Source organism: Trachinotus anak, unplaced genomic scaffold, assembly GCF_046630095.1.
Source record: "Trachinotus anak isolate AG129_WGS33_773 ecotype Australia unplaced genomic scaffold, CSIRO_AGI_Tana_v1 ptg000014l, whole genome shotgun sequence".
Classification (NCBI taxonomy): domain Eukaryota; kingdom Metazoa; phylum Chordata; class Actinopteri; order Carangiformes; family Carangidae; genus Trachinotus; species Trachinotus anak.
Genome location: NW_027273865.1, coordinates 17,871,437 through 17,891,282, shown reverse-complemented (window position 1 = coordinate 17,891,282; position 19,846 = coordinate 17,871,437). Strand labels below are relative to the sequence as shown.

Genomic DNA, 19,846 nt, shown 5'->3' with positions numbered 1-19,846 from the left:
AATGTGAATACAGATAGTCTTGCTGATGTTTCTTCATCATCCGCAAATAAAGAGGATTCACTGACCTTTCCCAGAGTTGATATTTTGACCGATCATAGAGGGAAAAGCACAGGTGGAACTCATAACAATAACAATGGATGTGTTCCAACAATTAGTCCAGCGCAATGCAGCAGTTATTGCGTTTGGCAGTGTAAAACATCCAGTGTGAAGAAGGCTGTTCAACTCTTCTTCCATTCCACTTTTTCCACCTGGTCGAGTGGTTCCCCTATAATGTGTTTGCAGACCACTAATACAGGGAAATAAATCTTTGTCACTCAGCAGTGTGTCTCTGGTGACATGGGTAATCCAGCTAGTTATATCCTACTGTATAATATTCCAGCTGGGACATATTGTTCCTTTGTGGTGTGTATCCATAGTATCCCTCTTGCTTTTTTTGTCTAAGTGCTTCCCTCTTCTGTTCTCATATCCAAGCCTTACTGACGACTGGTGTTTAGCCCTGTGGCTCCATTATATAGGACCTAAACCCTGATGGCAGATCCATGCTGCATGCCTCCCTAATCTCCCAACAACAGACAGACAAAAATGCTCCATGGATTATTCTATAGGCCCCGCTAACTTGACGCTGAGGCATAAAATGTAAGTCTATATTGTCGAAACTATTCGTCATTCCATTTTCATCCATTTCATTCATCAGACTCAACTAAAATCTTGGCAACTGAGGATAATCTTGTATTACCTAAGCATGAAAAAGTATTATCACAATTGGCTTACTTATATGTCCTGCTCAACAAAACACAAAACAAAGCACCCTATGATGAATTCTGTGTATTGTGTTGTTCTTGGTGCAGTATCTGCCCCGGTCGCTGCTCTCTGTCTGCTCCCTCCCTCAAAGGAGCCAATTAGCGGAGATCTTGTGTATGAATTCCTCTAGAACCAGACTACAGCCCCTCTGGGTGTGAAAGTTTATTCCAGCATGCATGTGCACGTCTTTGTATATGTTTGTGAGAATGAAGCATTTGTGCGTGTGGATCAGTGTGTGCCTATGTGTGCGTGCATTTATACATGTGTGAGTTGTGTAATGAAGCCCCCACCTGTCCTCAGCCATCTCAGTAATCATAGCGCCAGGCTGAGCTGCTGGCCAGTGGGAACCCTTCCTCATCTTAACAGCACGCTCAGTTTAGTCTAAAAACAACAGCTGGTCAGGCGGGAGAGCACATGGCTGCCCTCTCCGACATGAAAACAACACTCTGCTCCATCTTGTTTTTTAATACAGTCTAATTAAATCATCACTCTTTGGATGACACACCAAAATGCCACTCAGGCCCAAAATGGGACGATCCAATAGGTAACAATCAGTAATACTCATATATTCTTGTATTTTCTATCATTGTAAACTAGTGACTGATATCCCACAATTTTCCTCAGCACAAGGAGCAGTTTATTTCATTTTTTTTTCTGTGCACTCTAAACATGTCCACATCCACATTGTCTGAAAAGACCAGATTCAAAGTTCATTTTTGACCATGAAAACAGTAGATGAACAAACTATGCTATCACAAAGTCGATCTAGTGGATGATGAGTGATCCATCTGCTAATTGAGATCATGTGACGTGATCAACAGCTGGACCTTGTTGTGAGATTTGTTACTCAAGCGCTGTTTCTAGAGTGAAACACAAACTTTCAGCTTCATATTATAAGCATAATTTTAACAATCTAATTCAAAGTTGGGCAGTGGTAAGCGCTGTCGCCTCACAGCAAGAAGGAACCCCGGGCCTGGGGCCTTTCTGTGTGGGGTTCACCCCACGTCTGTGTGGGTTCCCTCCAGGTATTCCGACTTCCTCCCACAGTCCAAAGACATGCACATTAGGTTAATTGGAGATTCTAAATTGCCCGTAGGTGTGAATGTGAGTGTGAATGGTTGTTTGTCTCTATATGTCATCCCTGTGATAGACTGGCGTCCTGTCCAGGGTATGCCCCGCTCTCGCCCAATGTCAGCTGGAATTTGCTCCAGCCCCTTTGTGGTCCTGTATGGATAAGCATTATATATAATAGATGGATGGATGGATAGATGGAATTCAAAGTTTCCATTCGTGAACCCATGAAGGATGAATGCAAATGACTGAATCAATGTTGTACCAAGTGGAAAACTCACTTCAAGGCTATGAAGAGGAGATTAGGAAGATATTTCCCTTGCCAGTGCCCAAGGACAGCTTCACCTCACACATCAGCCAAGCTCAGTGTAATGGTGAGAACTTAAGTGAACCACTTGTGTACCCTGACGCATGCCATCACCCTTTGAAATGCAGGGCCAGTAGCCAGAGGCCAAACTCCTGTTGCTGGCATCTTTGTATTGTAATTGCTGTAGACTGCAGGACAGAGATAGACGAATAAAGAACCAGGCCTTGCTTTTTAAATAGTGGCTCTTTTTAAATAGTGGCTCTGTACTGCTCTCTGGGGAATCTGTGCAAACACATATCCCTCTGTTCTTGGAGAAAGATGAGAGTCATGAAAAGGTGAGGTGATGACACAGCCAGTGTGCCTGTGTTTTTTTCAATGGAGATGATGAAGCAAGAGAAAGGTGGAATGAAATGGTGAAATCAATAATATAGGCACAAATGTATTTCTGAAATCGTCTTGCAGTTCTAAAGAGGTATGCACCAATTCTCAGTTTACTGTTCTTTCATGGCCTCTTTCCAGAGACTGAAATGTATTCAATATTTTTGCTACGTGATCTTTTCTAGGGCCAATTTCATTCAAAATGAAATATAACTGATATGCAACAAGGGTATTTTTTATGTTTTTGTGGTGGAAAAATAAAAACTGCCAATTTTTTGTCTACCATTACACAGCTATCAACAAGAGAAGTCTGCATCACACTGCGGCACTGAAGAAAATAAAAGATCAGTTCATTCATTGACTAATAGGCAGCTATTAAAACAGAGATAGAAGTAACTATTAGAAGTCTTTGGCAACACATCTGAGGTTTTAAATATTAACAGAGCTGCGTATTGTGTTCGGTGGTGTGTGTATCATCTCTCAGTCAGCTGAGATGAATTCCTCTTATCCAATCACTGCTGCTAGTGGAAAGGATCTTGTCACTTTAAATGAGCAAAGCTGGGGGCTAAATAAATTTTCAGTGCCAGCTATTTGTAGACTAATGTGCAGGCTAAAGCAATTGTTGTTTATTGCAGGAGGAGGACATTTTCTTCAGTAAATATAATTTTTTAAAACCCCTGCATCAAATTCAAATTGAGCATATATTTTCCATAAAACAATACAATTTCAGCATTTCAACATATGATATGTTGTTCCAGTTTCAATTAAATATGGGTTTACATGATTTGCACATCATTGCATTCTGTTTTTATTTAAATTTTACAGTGTCCAAACTTTTTTGGAAACAGGGTTGCACTATTCTGATTGCCTTTCAGAGGGAAGAACCTGTGTACCTTTGAAATTTGGGTTGTGAAGTTACACTGTAATAGTCAGTTGGCTTAGCATGAAGAGTTGGGAAAAAAACCTCAACTTGTCACTTTTTACATTATGGTTTTTGTACAGGTTAAACAAACAATATTATTATAATACTTCTTGTCTTTCTTGTCTCTACCGTAAGCTAAGCTACCTCCTGACTCAAGCCTAATGTACAGACATAAGTGTCACTGCCCATTTAAATAACTTTTATTCAGCATTGACTAATTAATTGGATTATTTCTATGTTTTTATAGTACAATGTGCATCAAAAACATAAGATGAAGCCATTGTATGCTGTCAACAGATGGTTGCAAAGTTTTGTAGAGAAATATTATTGATGATCATTTTTTGTTTTTTTCTCACCAACTGCTCGTACTGGGTAATAAACAATGCACACATATATGCGTACACACATGCACATGCATATGCACATGCAAACACACACACACACACACACACACACAGAATGTGAGGAATGGTGTCTCTGAGGCCTTGTTGACACCCCTCTGTCTCTCCACTGATTTAGCGGGTAACCTTGCCAAAACTTTTCTATCCTGAATACACACACACACACACACACACACACACACAGCTGTCTGAGTGGGCCTTGGTCCACCCCGGACAGAGATGCCTGCACACCTCGCCCTACTTTATTCAATCACCCCAGCACTGGATCTCTGTGACAATGGGAATCCCTGGATGAAATAGCTTTTGGTCCGACACTGGCAGAGCAGCAGGGTGATAAAATGGCAGCCTTTTTGAACTGTTAAATCCTCTGGGAATGACCTTGGAATCCAGTGATGGAAAGGTTCAAGGGAATTGTGCTCATACACAGTCCTGCAGTGACCCTTCTGTCTTTATGAGAGAAGGTGTGTGTCAAGGGGGTTTAACACTGGTTCAGAGATAACACTGCTCTAAGCAGCTGTCAAGTGAGAGATGAGCTGAGAGGGTCACTGTCAGAACCCTTTTCTTAGCACCAGCAGAACATAGAGAAAAACAAAGGTAAAGATACGATGGGTGTACACAACCCTCCAAATTCACCGCATTAGTATTATTACATATGAAAATGAGTAGTGTTTCTCATGAAATATTATTATTTGCTTTTTTTGCTGAGAGTTAGAAGAGAAAATCAGCAGCCTTTGACTTTAATGTCTGCTAAATATGAAGCTACAGCAAGCAGCTGGTTAGCTTAGCCTTGCATAAAGAGTGGAAACAGCTAGCCAGGCTCTGTCTGACGGGAAAGGTAATTGACAAAAGAACTGCCTACCAGCATCTCGAAAGCTAACTAATTAAAATGTTTTTGTGTTGTTAATTTATGCAAAAAAGTGTAAAAAGTTATGGTTTTACAGGTGTGCTATGCGAAGGACAATTTCTTGACTGAGAGAAGTGACTTCTGGGAGTTCAGAGATTTTCTGGCAAATGGTGGTAGCAGCAAGACTCCACCCATCACAACACCCTGCTTGGATAGCAATAGTTCAGCACATACCTTGCTAAACTACAGCTCTTCATTAATACACTTTGGTTTTTGCACATATCATAAAAAGGAAGGTGCTGGTAGGTGAATTTTGCTCAGGGCCAGGCTAGGTGTTTCCAGTCTTTATGCAAGGCTAAGCTAAATGTCTGGTGGCTGCTTATGTTTAGCATACAGACAAGAGAGTGGTATCTCATTCCTAGCAAGAAAGCCGACATGGATATTTTGCAAAATGTTGAACTTTATTGAACATATGTCTGCAGATGGAGATGGATTGATACAAGCTGAATACAATCTTTGACCAGGAAACATACTTAGATGATTTCCAACATTAGAGCTATATAAAAACTACACTTCCCTGATGGTGCTTGTACTGTACAATATATTTGTCCCTTTGCCCATCAGCCTGTCTGCACTCCAGCCTGGCTGCCTGTGTCTGTTCAACCATCAGTTGACTCTCTAACTCCTCTGTGACCTATTTATCCAGGCAGATGCCACCCAACAGCCAGGAAAACATTCAAAGTAAGTGTAGTGCAGTGGCATAAAGTACTGTTTTGTATATGTCATCATACTTTACTTAGGACCCTACAAGTCCCTCTGCTTGCATATAAGGCATGACCTGACAGGGCAGACAGCATGATAAATTGAGGCATCAGCAGGTTTAAATCCTACATGCCAACTTTTTTTTTTTTTTTTTGGAGAGGTGGCTCTGTTATTTTTCTTTGTGCATTTTTGCTCCACAGATACTGATTGATACCGTTACAGTTCCCTATAACCATCAGATGATGTAAATATTGTGTTTGTAATTGTAGTCCATCTAGTATCTGCAATAATGTTTTATAAATAACCCTGAGTCCCTCCTCTTTTTTGTGTGTGCGTGTGTGTTTGTGTGTGTGTGTTTGTCTGTGAGAGAGAGAGAGAGAAAGACTCTGTATGGTTTTGGATGGGAAACACTCCAGTGGACGAGATTGTGGAAAATAACACACTCTATTGGTCATTTAGTTGGCGTGTGACATCAGTCTGTGTCTATGTGAACCATGGGCGGTCCACTGAGGATGGCTACTTTAGGAGTGGGCCCTGCCCCTGGCGACCAGAGAAAGCTGGACAACAGAGAGATCAGCTGCTACTGGATGCTTCAGAGCAGAGGTGCCACAACAGAGAAGTTTCCAGTGAGAAGACAAGGCTGCTGTATCAGAGATCAAGAGAAAGAAAGGAGCAGAACAATACTTTTGCTTTCTCCTCCTCCAGTTCATCCTGAGATCACAGCCAAACGAGGAAAGGTAACAGCTCACTGACAGGATCTGGTTTAGGTTGTCAGAATAATGGTGTCATTGCTTTGATAATGAGGAAGGCTACGAATCCAATACAAAATTCTGCAACTGACAACTAACAAATGAAAAAAAAAAACAGTGTGTGTAAAAGGGCTTGCTCAATGTACTGTATGTCAAATCAGGTAAGGTGCAAAAATAGGATGCTTAAGTAAATCAGCTACTTGTTCCAACAGTAATTTCTATCCTGATTGTATTTACATCAGTGTATTATCATTATTATTGGTGTGTGTGTGTGTGTGTGTAAGGGGATATATTGGCCCCGCTCCCTGCTAAATGATGGTAACTGTGAACAGAAGTAACCCAACTGAGAAGTGACTGATCCCTCTAATCTATGATAACAGAGGCAGCATACAGACACAGGACACTTACACACACCCATATATTCAAATACCTACTTGTAGGCTTTGCTCATTCCCACATTTCTATCAACACCCCCAAACTAAAATATTGTGTTATTCTGCCCCCTCTCAGGCCGTGGATTAGTGTCCAAAAAGGAGCCACACCCTTTCCACAACCTTCCACAAATCTCCTTCTTTCCTCCCTCCCCCTCTTCTTGGCAGCAGGTCTCACTGCTCCTCGCCACTCTCACCTATCCTCTCAACCCGTGACACGACCATGGACCGCTCAACACAGGAGCTGTTCCTTAACTTCATGATCGTCTTAATCACTGTGCTGCTGATGTGGCTGCTGGTGAAAGCTTACCAGGACTAAACCATGGTGTATGAAGTGAGGAGATCAATGGGAGGCAGAGGGGATGGAGATATAGGTGTGGAGGGAAGCCAGCATGGTCACCGTAGGACTTGGTGCAGACACAGTGTTTACATCTTTTCATTCTTTTAGACTACGCTCACTGGTCTGATCCAGAGCTCAAGTATTCATAAGAGGTCAAAAACCATGTGATCACTAAAGCCAGGGCAGAATGTCAAAGACAAACTAGTCTTGGATCAGTAATTGTATTCTGAGATGTTGTCTGAATGTGGCCTTGAAATTCTGGCAAGAGCCAAAAGGTTAAATCAGAGTACAGATAGAAGGTGAATAAAAATAACTGAACTGATTTGACTGTCTAGTTTTTCACTGTGAAAACCTTGAAAGTGACTGCTAGAAAACAATTCAATGTTACTATAAATAGTAGTATATACAGTAGCCCATGTCACTGTGTCAGTTATGTGACCTTCCATACATTGAAGAATGTCATTGTGTCTATTTTTCTGTTTCTACTAGAGTGATGAATGTATGATGAAAATGCAGAAAATGTATTGAGACATCGACACAAATAATGAAGCATTATGTTTATGCTCCCTTCTTGCCATAAAGCAGTCTTTCATTTGTTGGATTCTTTTTCTTTTCCACAACACAAACCTATTATGCATTCATGATTTACACTGTGAAGCCCATATTTTTCTGCTTTCAGTTCCTGAAATTTTAAGTTATTACATGCTTTGAAGCTACAGAGTGTTTCTCTTTGATAGGCAGGTACAGATAAAGCTGCACATTTGCATTAAACAAGCATTTACTGAAGAAGATCAGGTGATCTATCTATTGGTCAGATGTAGAATTGCCATATGTAGTATATCATGTGAGGAAAACAGGGCATGCATGTATACATGACAGTCTGAAACAGAACAAAGGCAAGTGAAAATCCATCCAGATAATTTACACAGTATTGCCATGAAACTATTTTAGCTGAGTTGTAAATTGTGTAATATACACAAGCAGCTCTCTATCAGCTAGGAAAAAAAAGAATTGAGAGAGGACAGTCAGAAAAAAATATGGAAAAGCCCAGAAGTGGGGCCACTTTCCGAAATTATTACAAAATAAAGTGTATTTTCTAATTTTTGCTATCAAATAAAATCAAATAAAGCACATTTAGTTAAAGAACTTTCAAATAGTCACTTATACATACATCTCATCAGTTTTTGTTTTTTTTTATATGGCAAAGTGCCTATAGAGACCCTCGTGGCTGATAACATATTTTGTGTACTGTTGCAAGAAAAAAATAATCTAATCCATTCAGGCTGTAAAATCAGCAAATTTGGACAAATTCAAGGAGGCTGAATTCTTTGTGAAGGTTCTTTAAATGGAGCACCAAAACTGTTACATAATAAAGTTTTCTTTTCTGTCTTCTATCTGTAAGAGAGCTGATAAATTTACAGATACCATGAGTTCTTCTTTGAGTGGATTCTCCATTTGAAACATATTTATCAGACAAAAAATATTCATGTAGTAAAATAGGATTTCTAAAATAGTCTTCTGCTCAATAGGGTTCCTCCATGGGAGGGACCATATTTAGATTGACACAACAAATAGCCTATGACAGCAGGTGAGTCACACATACAATTTTAAGGATGAAATCTTTAAATAAAAAAATAAATTACTAATTCGGCTCAGGTGCTCTTGTGTTATGATGATCTGTATGAGGAGATGTGGCGTTAGATGAAGACAAACTCTTGATTGTCATTCTTTCTTGAGGTGTTAGCTGTCCATCATGCGTACAGGTTTGAAAGGCAAGGGAGACTCATCGTGGGTAACTGCTTACGTCATGTAACACACGTGTACATCCACTCGCTTGTTTGGTGAGTGGTTTTGCACGGTCATGTGTCTGCTGTGCATCATGCTGTGTCACCCCACGGGTCTCTGTATCTGTTGAAGCTGATGAGTTGGCAGTGGAACTCAGTGAGCGCTCTGGGCATGGGCGCCACTTCCTCCCATCGACTCCTCCCACTGTAGTACACCTACACAGGTAATAAGAAAACACAACGATTGTACAAACACTGAATAAAAGGGAAAAGAATTAATTACACACCTTTGGTTGTAAATAAACCTAACTACAGTAACCTAGCGTTGGGAGCAGCGCCACATCTCAACCACATCCAAACACCAACCAAGCCTACTCGTACTTGGTTAAGCCATGTTTTCCTCTTTGTCTCATTTCTGCCTCATCACTGGCTTTGCCAGTCTATATTCACACAAATTCATCATCTCATCCTTTTATCCCACATCTTACTCAGTTCTGGGTGTACCTTTTCCATCTCACCTTTCTCCAAGTACTGTCCTAGGCTTTTAATAGGCTTGGGTGACACAGTGCCTGGAATGGGTCCCCAGTGCTTAGTCTCCTCATTCCTGATCTCATTACATTTCTCCCAGACCAGACTAATATCCTATTCAATTTCTCACGCCCATCCATTCTCATCGATACTTTCCTCATATCATTAAACCTTAAATCACACACTGTTGTGCTATGGTGGAATGGATTAATATCCTGTGTCAGTTTTAATTTCAAATGCTGTATGCTGTATGACTTTTTTTTCACTCTTTTTCAATAGAATCATTTTCATATCGATCACAATAGCAAAGAACTACTTGGCCATTAGAAAATCTGCCAGTTTCTGTGGATAAAAAAATTTGAATTTTCTTTCCTACCTGAACTTCATCGGTGATCTCATCAGGGGAATAATCTCCACCCAGGATGTAGATTCTGTCTCTCATACCAACCGCTCCAGCGTTGAACCCTGCACACTCAAATGACCCTTCACCCTTCCACACACAGGTTTCCGGACAAAAACTGTAGACCTGGACGGGAAAAAAGAGACACTTCTAAATGTTCCTGTGCAAGGGGCACTTTAACTACATGATCCTTTTTAATGCTTTCACACTGTAATGCAATGACTGATCAACTCATTCATTTATCAGTGCCCTTCTGATGGCCCACCTTATAAGTGGACAGGTCACAGAGATGCAGTGTGCTATGAATTGACACCGCCTTGACCAGTGTCGCATGGAAGAACTGGCCAAACTCTGCCACCAGACGGCTCCACTGGTCCTGTTGGGCGTCATAGCAGAAGAAGCAGTCCAATGAGGGGTTGAATGAGTCTGTGATTTCCACCTCTGATCCAAGAATATAGATAACACTATCACAAGCACTGGCCTCAGGGTAGAAGATGGCAGTGGGCAACTGGCTGACTGAGTACCAGGTCTGGTTCAGTGGGTTATAATATTCCACCTAGATTAGGATAGAAGAGAACAGATTTTGTCCTCCAAATTTCAAACAACAATTTGGTCTCGATCATATATAAAGGACACACTGTTACCTCCAGCAGACTGGGAGCCCCCCCTCTGGATCCTTTGGTCCGTCCCCCAATGACATACACTCGGTCCAGACAGGTCACAGCTGTATGCATAGTGCGGGGCTTCAACATGACCGGTGCAGGTGTGCAGGTTAGGGTCACAGGACAGAAGCACCAAACTTCGTCGGTGGCATCGTGAAACGGTTCTGCCACATGGAGACGTACTGCCCGGCAACAGTTTCCACGACAGCCACCTGTTATAAACATCTTTTATCCAGTGGAAAGAGGATAAGGAGGTGAAATTCTCAGACTTTTATTGAGAGCATGATGCAAACATATCACTCATATGTGGTTTTAACAGTTTTTACAGTGTTTTGTTCCAAAACACTTTAAATCCCTTGATTTTACTCAGTACTGTGTGTTGATTTCCTGATTTGGGGAAAATACAGTCATGTGAAAAAATAAGAACATCCCATGGATATTTTTTTTTTTTTTTCAACATTTTGAACAAGACAGACAGGTTCCACCTGCCACTCCCTTAAGAGGTTCTAATCATTGCAAACCAATCTTGGGTCACATAACCAATGTTATGTGTCATTTGTTTGAGTATATCACCTTTATTATTAGGCACTGAGCTTCACATTGCTTAATTTTAAAGGGTCAGAAACCCAAACTGTACCTTCTCAGCATAGCTGGTCAGGTATGATCCCGGTGGGTCTGGCAGTGTGGTTGTCCCCTCACCATGCCCTGTTTCCAGCTCTTTCCACTGGTCTGTTTCCAGGCAGTAGCAGAAGGTGTGGCGGATCTCTCCGTTCTCCTCCGTCTTGTGGATGTAGATGTAACTCTGCGCAGTTGCTGATCTGGCATCAGTGAGGAGGCCATTGTACTGAGTCTGTCTGCTCTGGGCCTCCGACAGAAGGACAAGACAGGACTCATCGTTGCAGATCAGAGGGTCTGAATCATGCAGAGTCTGAGAGAGAAGGTAAAGGGTAAGTATTACATGGAAAGAGACAATCACAAGACGCAGAGTGTTTATACCTTTAATGCAGATGCAGGTAGATGGTGCAGTCTGGTTAGGGATAACAATCCTGGCAACAACTTCTGTCTTCCTGGGAGATCGTGCCGTGTCCATCTAAGAAGTGCCTTAACCACTGCCTCCTCACTGGGTATGTTTAAAACATCTGACCTTAGGCATGCCTCCAACACATTTACCTATAAGAAACAATTGAAATACTCATTGAGTCATTTTAACCATTTCATCACACTTTTTGATGTGAGCAGGATGATAATAATGTCACTTATCAAATCACTTTTTACACAATTATTCCTAATTTTACACAGCGAAACCTTCTGGGAGAATGGTAACACTCCAGACCATCAGGGCCAGATTTTATTAATGTAATACAGGAACAATGTATGGTCTTGTGTCTAGACAATAGATGAGTTCAGCACATAGTGCTGTTTATTCAAAATCAACTTTTCTGAAGGTTAAGCCAGACTTTGGTATAAAATATAAAATTGAACTTGAGGAAGTCATTCATTTTAAAACCTTTTATCAAATAAAATATTACATATCTTATATGTCAATCATAACCTTTTTTCAGCATGTGGGTGATTTAGGAGAGGCCAGGACATCTGAAACATATTGACAAAGGTTGGTGCTATGTCTTTTTTCTTAGCTTTCTTCTTTAACGTTTATACATCATATATTGTACCAGGAATTGGATAATAAGTTAGTTTACTATCTATGGAATATGATTTCGAGCTGCAATGTTAATTACTGAGAATGAACAAAAATTAGTTAAAGTCATTGCTTAGGCTTACAGAAGGCATACTCTGCATATATAATCAGCAGTTCTTAAGCAGCACCTGCATATCGAGGAAATCCTGGGTTTTGGAGAGTTCAGAGAAGTTCTGAACCACAAACTCATTGGCACTTTTGAGGAGGGAGGCAGAGCCGTAGCCCTCAGCAAGGGACAAGAGGGACAGACAGTTACAAAGATCCATAGTTCCTATCAGGAAGTCGCTGCAAGCTTTAGACAGGACTGATACCTGAAGAAACAACAAGAATGAAAATATACATGAAAATAACGACTAAAATGAAAGATATATTTATATTTTCAGTTAAATTATCAATATTTCAACTGATGACATAATGGGAGATGTGTGCCAGGCTAGGGTGGGGGGGGGGGTAAACCATTTACTCAGCAACTGCAGTGCCCCGCCTATTACGTGAGGCTAAAACCAATTCACAAACCAATTGGCATTTTCTCTTGCAGACATGATGCATATTTAAGAGAAGGAAAATGGAAAGAATGCAAAGATGTTTAGTGGGTGCTAATGGTTGTATTTCTACCTGCAGAAAGGAGGCAAGCTGGAACAGCATGTCGACATTGCTATCGGTGATGAGTGCCTCTCCAGAGTAGGCAAAGTCCAGGAAAGAACTCACTGCCACCGGACACAGGTTACCCAGAGTCACTGAACCATCACCACGCTCTCGCATGTCCACCTCGAGCATAGCCCTAAACACAGAGCAGTGACATATGATACTGATGTAGATAGATAGATAGATAGATAGATAGATAGATAGATAGATAGATAGATAGATAGATAGATAGATAGATACCTGAAGAAATCACTGCATGCTGCAAGAACACAGCGATGACAGGGAAAACTGCTTTCCTGGACCTTAATGGTGAAGTCAAACAGCAAGCCTCGCTCTCTCAAGGATCTGAGCACGCCCAGGAGCTGCAGTCCGTGGGACTCAGACACCCGCAGCAGGGTCCGGTGCTCTGGGACCCCGTTGCATTGTGGAGCGCTGCCAGGTTCACTACTGGGAGGGCTGTTGCTGGAGTTGTGGGCGTTGGTGGTACAAGAGGATGACTCTTGATTTTCATCCATTTTCCCAAATTCTGATAATATAAAAAATATGTAATAAAATCCAATAATGAATTTAAAGATCATGCATTTTCAAAGAATGTATTGAGTCTGAGCCAGTTCCTGTGAATTTGTGTGTGTCTGTGAGAGAGTGGTGAGTAGCATAAAATGCATTTAAAAAATCTAGTTCACTTCAGCATATCTGTGACACAGTCCCACTCCACAGTACAAGCATATTAGTGAGAACAGTTTGAGAAAAGAGCTTGGTTTGTCTCTAGCACCTTCAGCAATTACTCGTATCTAAATAAAAAGATATAGCACACAATCTTAGATGACATATCGCCGTTAAAAGTCAACCATATACAAATTTAGGAATGCAGGTGAAAATTCAGCTTACCGGTATATGTGGTCTGAGGCAGGACAAGCACTACTACAGTGTCAGCACCTCGGACAGCTCTCTTTCTCATGCCATCCCAACTTCCGGAAGCCTGAAATAACGCGAGGATTCTGACAGCTTTTCGTTTTTTGCGGTGACACTTGTCGCTAACATCATCTTTGCTAAACGAACGCTGTTTTGTTAATAATAATGCGATATTTTTCTCGTTTATAAACCCCCTCGAGTGATATGCGTGTATGCAGTTCTTTGTTTGCGGTAGAGGTAGGCGCAACGACAACTGGGAACTGTAGTTTTCTCTTACTGGTCGGCTTAAGCCTCAAAACTCGGTGGCTGTGGCCAATCATGTGAACGGTCTAGTAGCTAGTAGTGACACATGCACAACTGTTTTCGGTGGCAAGTATGTACTAATGAGGGTTCACAAATACTTTAGGCTGCAACAGGCTGATAGTTAATAAATTGTTTACGACTAAAGCCTCTGGGTTTGCTGGCTGAAACTGTTTATGTTTGCATTTCTTCTGCAGATCGCCATTGTGTTATTTATTTATTTTGACCCCAAATGCAGCAATCGTGACACAGCACTTGATAATTAATTGAAAAAATAAGAGACAGGCTAATACATATAAAATATAACAATTACATTTCATTACATTGAAAATAAAATGAAATAAAATAAACTAGATTCATCATATACACTCTGCTGGCAGTTTAAGAGCATGTAACTAAAGTTAATGCAGACTAATACAACAGTCCGTCAGTCAATCCTCCTTCATGAGTAATGTTCACTTTGTGTTTGTGTATATATGCACACACACACACACAAAAACACACACACACACACACACATCCAATTATAGATGTAATGTCACCTGGATGTGTGTGTGTGTGTGTGTGTGTGTGTGTGTGCAAATAAATCTTTTTTTCCTAGTTTGAATATTACAGGCATGAGGTTCTTCTGGGCAGTGCACATTTTAGAAAATTGAGGCAATGTGGTGCAATGTATCTCCTCGCCGCTGGATGGCGCTGCCCTGCTGTGAAGCAAGATTTGCGGTTGTGGCTGCGCTTACGCATTAGGCAAAAACACTGACTGAATCTGTGAAAGTCAGCTTCCACTTATGCTGCAGTACCGTTTCACCACCACGGTGCTGCTGCTGACCAAATAACACTCTCCTGCCTGGAAATGTTGATTACAAAAGAAGAGGAATAACAGCAGGCCTTTGTAGACATGCACCAATACTACTACAGCGTGTGTTACTCCAAGTAATAACGATGATAATAATGTGCATGCAACAGCATACTGACATAACGTCACACTAATACTCCTCTCTCATCAACACAAAAACCAAAGAGTCTGGATCAAGTGCAAAAAAAAAAAAAAACACACAAAAAGAACAAAGAACTAACAACGTATAATTTTGACTATCTTCCTTTATTTCCATAGGAGACTAACCTATAAGAGACGATAGTGGAGTCTCACTGACCAGCAGAGCGTCCTTTTTGAGTGAATGAGAGGAGGTCCTGCAATATCAGTGAAAACAAAAACAAAGGCCATTGCTTCACTCATTTACAGTTTTTAAACTGATTACAACTCGACATTGAGTATTATTATTATTATTATTACTATTATTATTATTATTTTATTATTATTATTATTATTATTATCATTAAAGCCTCGACACTGCACGGTTTCGGTTGGTCGGGCCCCCTCCTCTCTCCTTGCATCCCTGCATCCCTCCCTCCCTCTCCCTCTCCCTCCCTCCCGGCAGTGCATCCCCATCCCCCACACGGTGGCCGTCTCTCCGGGTGAAAGCTGTCTTCCCATCGCCACTGGCCCGACAAAACGCTGCTGTAGCAGAGCCAGTCCGCACCGACCTGAGCAGAGCAGACACACGGGAAAGAGCACGTACACACACGGGGAATCCTTTTTTTTGTTCGACCAAGTGTCATTGGTGAGTCTCCTTCGCTCTTTGCAATGGGGGACAAGAATGTCCATATGTCGACTTGTTAGTTGTTCGTTTTTTCCGTCTTTTTTTCTCCTCCGTATCCCTTCAATTGTCCTCCGTGGTGGTGGCTACAGAGGGGAACTAGCCGGCTAAGCTAAAGGGGCTAGCTTAAATAGCGGAATCAAACTGATACTAGTTGCCCTGCCGATGAGGCTTTTAACGTTAGTGGTTTGTGGTCAGGCGTTAAGAAATAGCTGCTTTTGTGTTGGTGCAGTCTCCTCTGACCTCCTGTGAGTGTTTTTGTCTCATTTGCTAATCTTGCCCCAGCTAGCTCGCTAATTAGCAATTTGAGCATCGTGTGTAGAGGGATGCGGGGATGCTACGGCGGGTTAGCGGTTGTCTTTTCAGGCTAGCAGGCGAGCTAAGCTAACGTTAGTATTATGTGACCCACACGGATTCCTACACGGGTTGCCTCGGAATTGTTGAACAGCCATACTAGCGGTAGCTAATCTGGTTATAATTGGCAAGATGGCATCTCGGAGTTGTTATCCAGAAATCGGTGGATTTTCAAAATGGTGTCTTAAGCTTGTTTGAGTGTGACCATTTTTGTCCAACCATGGCTGTTTTGGCGTTGCTGGCTTTCTGTGGAATGCAGTACACCGCCAGTGCATGCCATACTCTGGTGGACATAACTAAATATTAACCACTGATGTGATGGTAAATACAAATGCTTTCATACTATACTGAGTCCTCCAGGCTACAGCCGCTGTTGTGAACAAAACAACTGACTTGGAGTGAAACTATTTTGTTTTTAACCGAGTTTCTTCGTGTTCGATTCATGCCATGAATACGGTTTGCCCAACATGAGGGATAACGTCTATTCTGCACATGTAAATATTTGCAAATTGTGTTTGGGTGGTTAACTACAGGCCCATCACTTATTCCTAGGTTCACAACAGACATATAGTTTCTCTAAAGGTTAAGTTTCAGTTACATGAGGAACCGAGCCACTGCCATTGGAAACATTGGAAATGCACAGAGATTCACCTTGGGGTGATTGATTTGGAGACTGGGTCTGCAACTCATGTGAATAATAGTTCACCATTGATTAATCTGTATATTATTCTATGATTGATCTAGTAATCTTTCACTCTGTAGCATGTTAGAAAATAGTGAATATGCCCCCCTGAAGTTCTCAGACCCGAACCCACGATATTTTCAAGTGTTTTGCTCAACAGCTGTTACAATAGACATTCAATTAATATTGAAATAAAACAGAGTTTAGTTAGCAAATTGGTCATCAAAATTTATCTTGAGTAATTTTCTGTCAACTTATTTCAGCATTAGAGGAGATGCAGCAGTCTGACGTGGTATCGTGCTTTTAGCTGTCATAATATGGGGGCTAAATGCAGCCTCACATAGTGCCAAAGAGACAGGATTACGCACTATGCTAAAGGCATATTTTCTTCTTTTCTCCTTTAACTAGTCTTATCAATGAAATGAATCCTCTTTGCAATCATCTCTTTTTTTCGGGTTGGGGATTACCTGCTTTAGTCATTGACTACAAATCCCATTTAATTCAAGAAGCCTTATCAGTCTAAAGGGATTTGAGATAGTACTGTTCTTGGCCCTCAGCAGAGCAACATAGTGTAAGTAAACTGTATACAGTTGAAATATTTCGCAGAGACTGGAAGAAGCACACTGCTCCATATAGGGTGCACATTCACTGATGTGATGTGTTTTCATTTTTGAATTTAAGTTATGCAAAATAAGTTAATTTTGTTCATTATTACATCTAATAGGAACCCCTCACTTCACAGGGCTGAAAAACAAAAGTCATATTGATTCTATCCAATGAAATAACACCCAGTCTTAAATATAATGACTGTGCACAGTCTTTGTCAGACTTTTGTGAAATCAAGAAGCATCTTGCAGAATTGCCCCCAGATGAAGGCATATTAATTGCAAGGACAATGGTCAACCTAGAAAAATCCCCTCATAAATTAGAGTATTTATGTTGCATGTCAAGTGAATGTATAATTTTGCAGAGAAGAACTAGTTATTTAAAAAAAAAAAAAAAAAATCAAGTGATGCTGAACTGAACTAAACATCTGTCAAAGTGTTTGCTAGTTTAATCCTCAGTCTAAGGTGACCCTTGTCTGCCATGCTACAGGAAAGGGGGTGGGCATTTGGGTTTTGGCATGCGTTGAGCACAGACTCATGTGTATGAATGGTGGGCTGCACAATGCGACCATAAAGCTGTCATGCTATTGAAAGCTGGAGTCACTTAATGTTACGAGACTCAGTGGTTCTATAACAGATTGTTGTCTTTCCAGCACTTCATTCCCCTGTGGTTCGAACCACTTAATGAGTTGCTCATCACAGATCAGTAAACGAAACGCGTGCAGACAACAACTTCCAGATTCCCCCTCCCCTCTTGTACGTTGTCCATCAGTTAGTACCTCAACTTGATGACCAACATGTTTCTTGTGGAGGCGAGCAGATGCAAACATCTGTGCAGTTGGACTAGCTGGAAAGTCAGTGATTAACAAAGAGGTTGCTACATTTGAAGGTCAATACTGCGGTAACTGTTTATTATTGTAGACCGTTGCTAAAATGAAGGCTGTTTCCATTCTCTAGTTATCCATATAATTTTATTATTAAATCAATTTTTAGTTTTAACTATAAAATGTCAGAATGGTTAAAAAAAACTTCGAGCCCAAGGTGAACCATGCACATTGTGCATTTTTGTCTAAAACCCAAAGATATTTAATTTACAATAATCAAACATATAAGCAGCAAATCCTTCTATCGAAGATGAAGTCAGTGAGTGTTTTGCATTTGCATTTTTTTTGCATGTTGTTAATGATGAATAGATTATCAGAATAGTTTGAAGTCCATTTTCTGTTGATCAACTAATTGATTAATTGTCAAATTAACTTGCTTTTATGGCTAGTCTTAAAGGAATCTGCAAGAAATTGTGAATAACATCACAAATAGATAGTCATGGTACCAGTGTTGGAATTTCACAGCGGACACGGCCCTGAAAATCATTGTATGCCCTACAGCCATACTAGCCCTTGTGCTCATGCTACTGTCAAAATCCTGAGGTTGCTTTAAAAGCATCACTACAGCAATCCTTGCAGCATGGACTAGTTGTGCGCATATACTACACTGCTAAATTCTAACTAACTAGCTAACTCTGCTTTGGTTGCGAGCATCACTATACACACTATATACACCCACTACACACACATCCTACATACTGAATTATTCCTGAAAGGACTTGCGCTGCTTGTGCACAAAATCACACTGTAATTTGCTCTTTTAGTTGCTACTGCCTAATGCGCAAGTTTAGTTTCCACAAACGTCTGCGCATGCATATAACGCGTTCAGTAACATTAATGATCTCAGAATTGCAGAAGTTGAGTCATAGCTAGCTTAGAGATCGTTATCCGCTAGTCACCTGTTAAAGATCCATAGATTATCCTCAGTGCGCAAACCTCTAAGAAAATGCCGGTGTCCTCTCTGCTTGATAAGCTCCAGTCAGTGGGACACGGCAACGTTCACAAAAATGACAGAAACTATAGGTTCAACATCCGCTAGTCAAGCACCCCTCCAGGGACAATACTCTGCTCCCGCCACGAGAGGGCAGTAAATTTCATGATGAATGCAAACAGGCATCAGATCCTTTATGGGAGAAAAGGCTGTTGTGAGCTCAGATGTAAGGAGAGATATCGGTATCGTTCTAATCAATGTCTAGCTTTAGATTCAACTGGGCAAGCACTGTTTGTCTTGCTTGCCCTGACGGCACGCCATTGAATTGAACATTTGAACTTTACTGTGCAAAATGATTTGTGAGTTTGACACTTCAAGACTGTTCTTACATTTATCTACTTAATATATTTACACATTAAGGATCTTAAAATGCTACATTTTTGTTTTAAAACGCATAACTTTTGCTACGTTTTCATCTGCTGTCCACACTACTCTGGAGTTTTTGAGCCCCATAATTTTGGAAGTGCTGCTGGACACGTTTTAGCGTGAAAACTCCAGGGTTGCGTTGTAGTCTGCGGTTACGTTGTAGTCTGGACAGGCAAAAATGTAGACCTTTGGAAGTAATGATGTAGATTTGGTCTTATAAGCATGGACTACCAGTGGTGAAAGCAACATGAATAACAAAATTCAAAGTTTTACTCACCTTGTCTTTGCTAGCAGCTGTTGTGCAGTTACATTCTGCATTTTAATGCCACATCTGTCTTTGCTGTTCCTCATTCATAGTATTTTGTATAAC

The 19,846-nt window shown here is 40.9% G+C and overlaps 3 protein-coding genes and 1 long non-coding RNA gene across 5 annotated transcripts in view; 3 read left to right on the top strand and 1 right to left on the bottom strand.

Moving 5' to 3' along the window:
• The first annotated feature begins 4,888 nt into the window (after positions 1-4,888).
• On the top strand, positions 4,889-6,080 carry LOC139632252 (uncharacterized). Its single transcript, XR_011693529.1, has 3 exons — positions 4,889-5,026; positions 5,349-5,465; positions 5,946-6,080. It is a non-coding gene; the product is annotated as an uncharacterized lncRNA (long non-coding RNA).
• Positions 6,081-6,752: 672 nt separating this feature from the next.
• Positions 6,753-7,134, top strand: LOC139632251 (sarcolipin). The gene has a single exon (XM_071497087.1). It carries the CDS (start codon positions 6,890-6,892, stop codon positions 6,983-6,985), a length of 96 nt encoding a protein of 31 aa, XP_071353188.1. The 5' UTR covers positions 6,753-6,889; the 3' UTR covers positions 6,986-7,134.
• A 414-nt stretch (positions 7,135-7,548) lies between these two features.
• kbtbd3 (kelch repeat and BTB (POZ) domain containing 3) lies at positions 7,549-13,896 on the bottom strand. The gene is made up of 10 exons (XM_071497086.1): positions 13,613-13,896; positions 12,965-13,250; positions 12,695-12,860; positions 12,208-12,390; positions 11,377-11,550; positions 11,018-11,308; positions 10,363-10,605; positions 9,984-10,274; positions 9,695-9,844; positions 7,549-9,006 (listed from the first exon to the last, which is right to left on the bottom strand). Exons 1-10 carry the CDS (start codon positions 13,680-13,682, stop codon positions 8,884-8,886), a joined length of 1,977 nt encoding a protein of 658 aa, XP_071353187.1. The 5' UTR covers positions 13,683-13,896; the 3' UTR covers positions 7,549-8,883.
• A 1,480-nt stretch (positions 13,897-15,376) lies between these two features.
• The window catches only part of fam168a (family with sequence similarity 168 member A), a 30,818-nt gene continuing 26,348 nt past the window's right edge, over positions 15,377-19,846 (top strand). Inside the window, exon 1 of one of the 2 annotated variants that reach the window (XM_071496403.1) lies at positions 15,377-15,558. The gene's annotated coding sequence lies outside the window, so the exon portion shown is untranslated. The remainder of the gene's footprint in view (positions 15,559-19,846) is intronic. The other variant, XM_071496402.1, reaches the window with a different exon arrangement.

What these genes read in the sequence shown, in the direction of transcription:
- LOC139632251 (XM_071497087.1), top strand. Translation starts at nt 6,890, where the DNA reads ATGGACCGCTCAACACAGGAGCTGTTCCTTAACTTCATGATCGTCTTA.
- kbtbd3 (XM_071497086.1), bottom strand. Translation starts at nt 13,682, where the DNA reads ATGAGAAAGAGAGCTGTCCGAGGTGCTGACACTGTAGTAGTGCTTGTC. An exon ending in AGGATTTCCTCGATATGCAG is followed by an intron (nt 11,551 to 12,207) that starts GTGCTGCTTAAG and finishes TGTTTCTTATAG; the next exon opens with GTAAATGTGTTGGAGGCATG. An exon ending in GGGCTCCCAGTCTGCTGGAG is followed by an intron (nt 10,275 to 10,362) that starts GTAACAGTGTGT and finishes ATCCTAATCTAG; the next exon opens with GTGGAATATTATAACCCACT.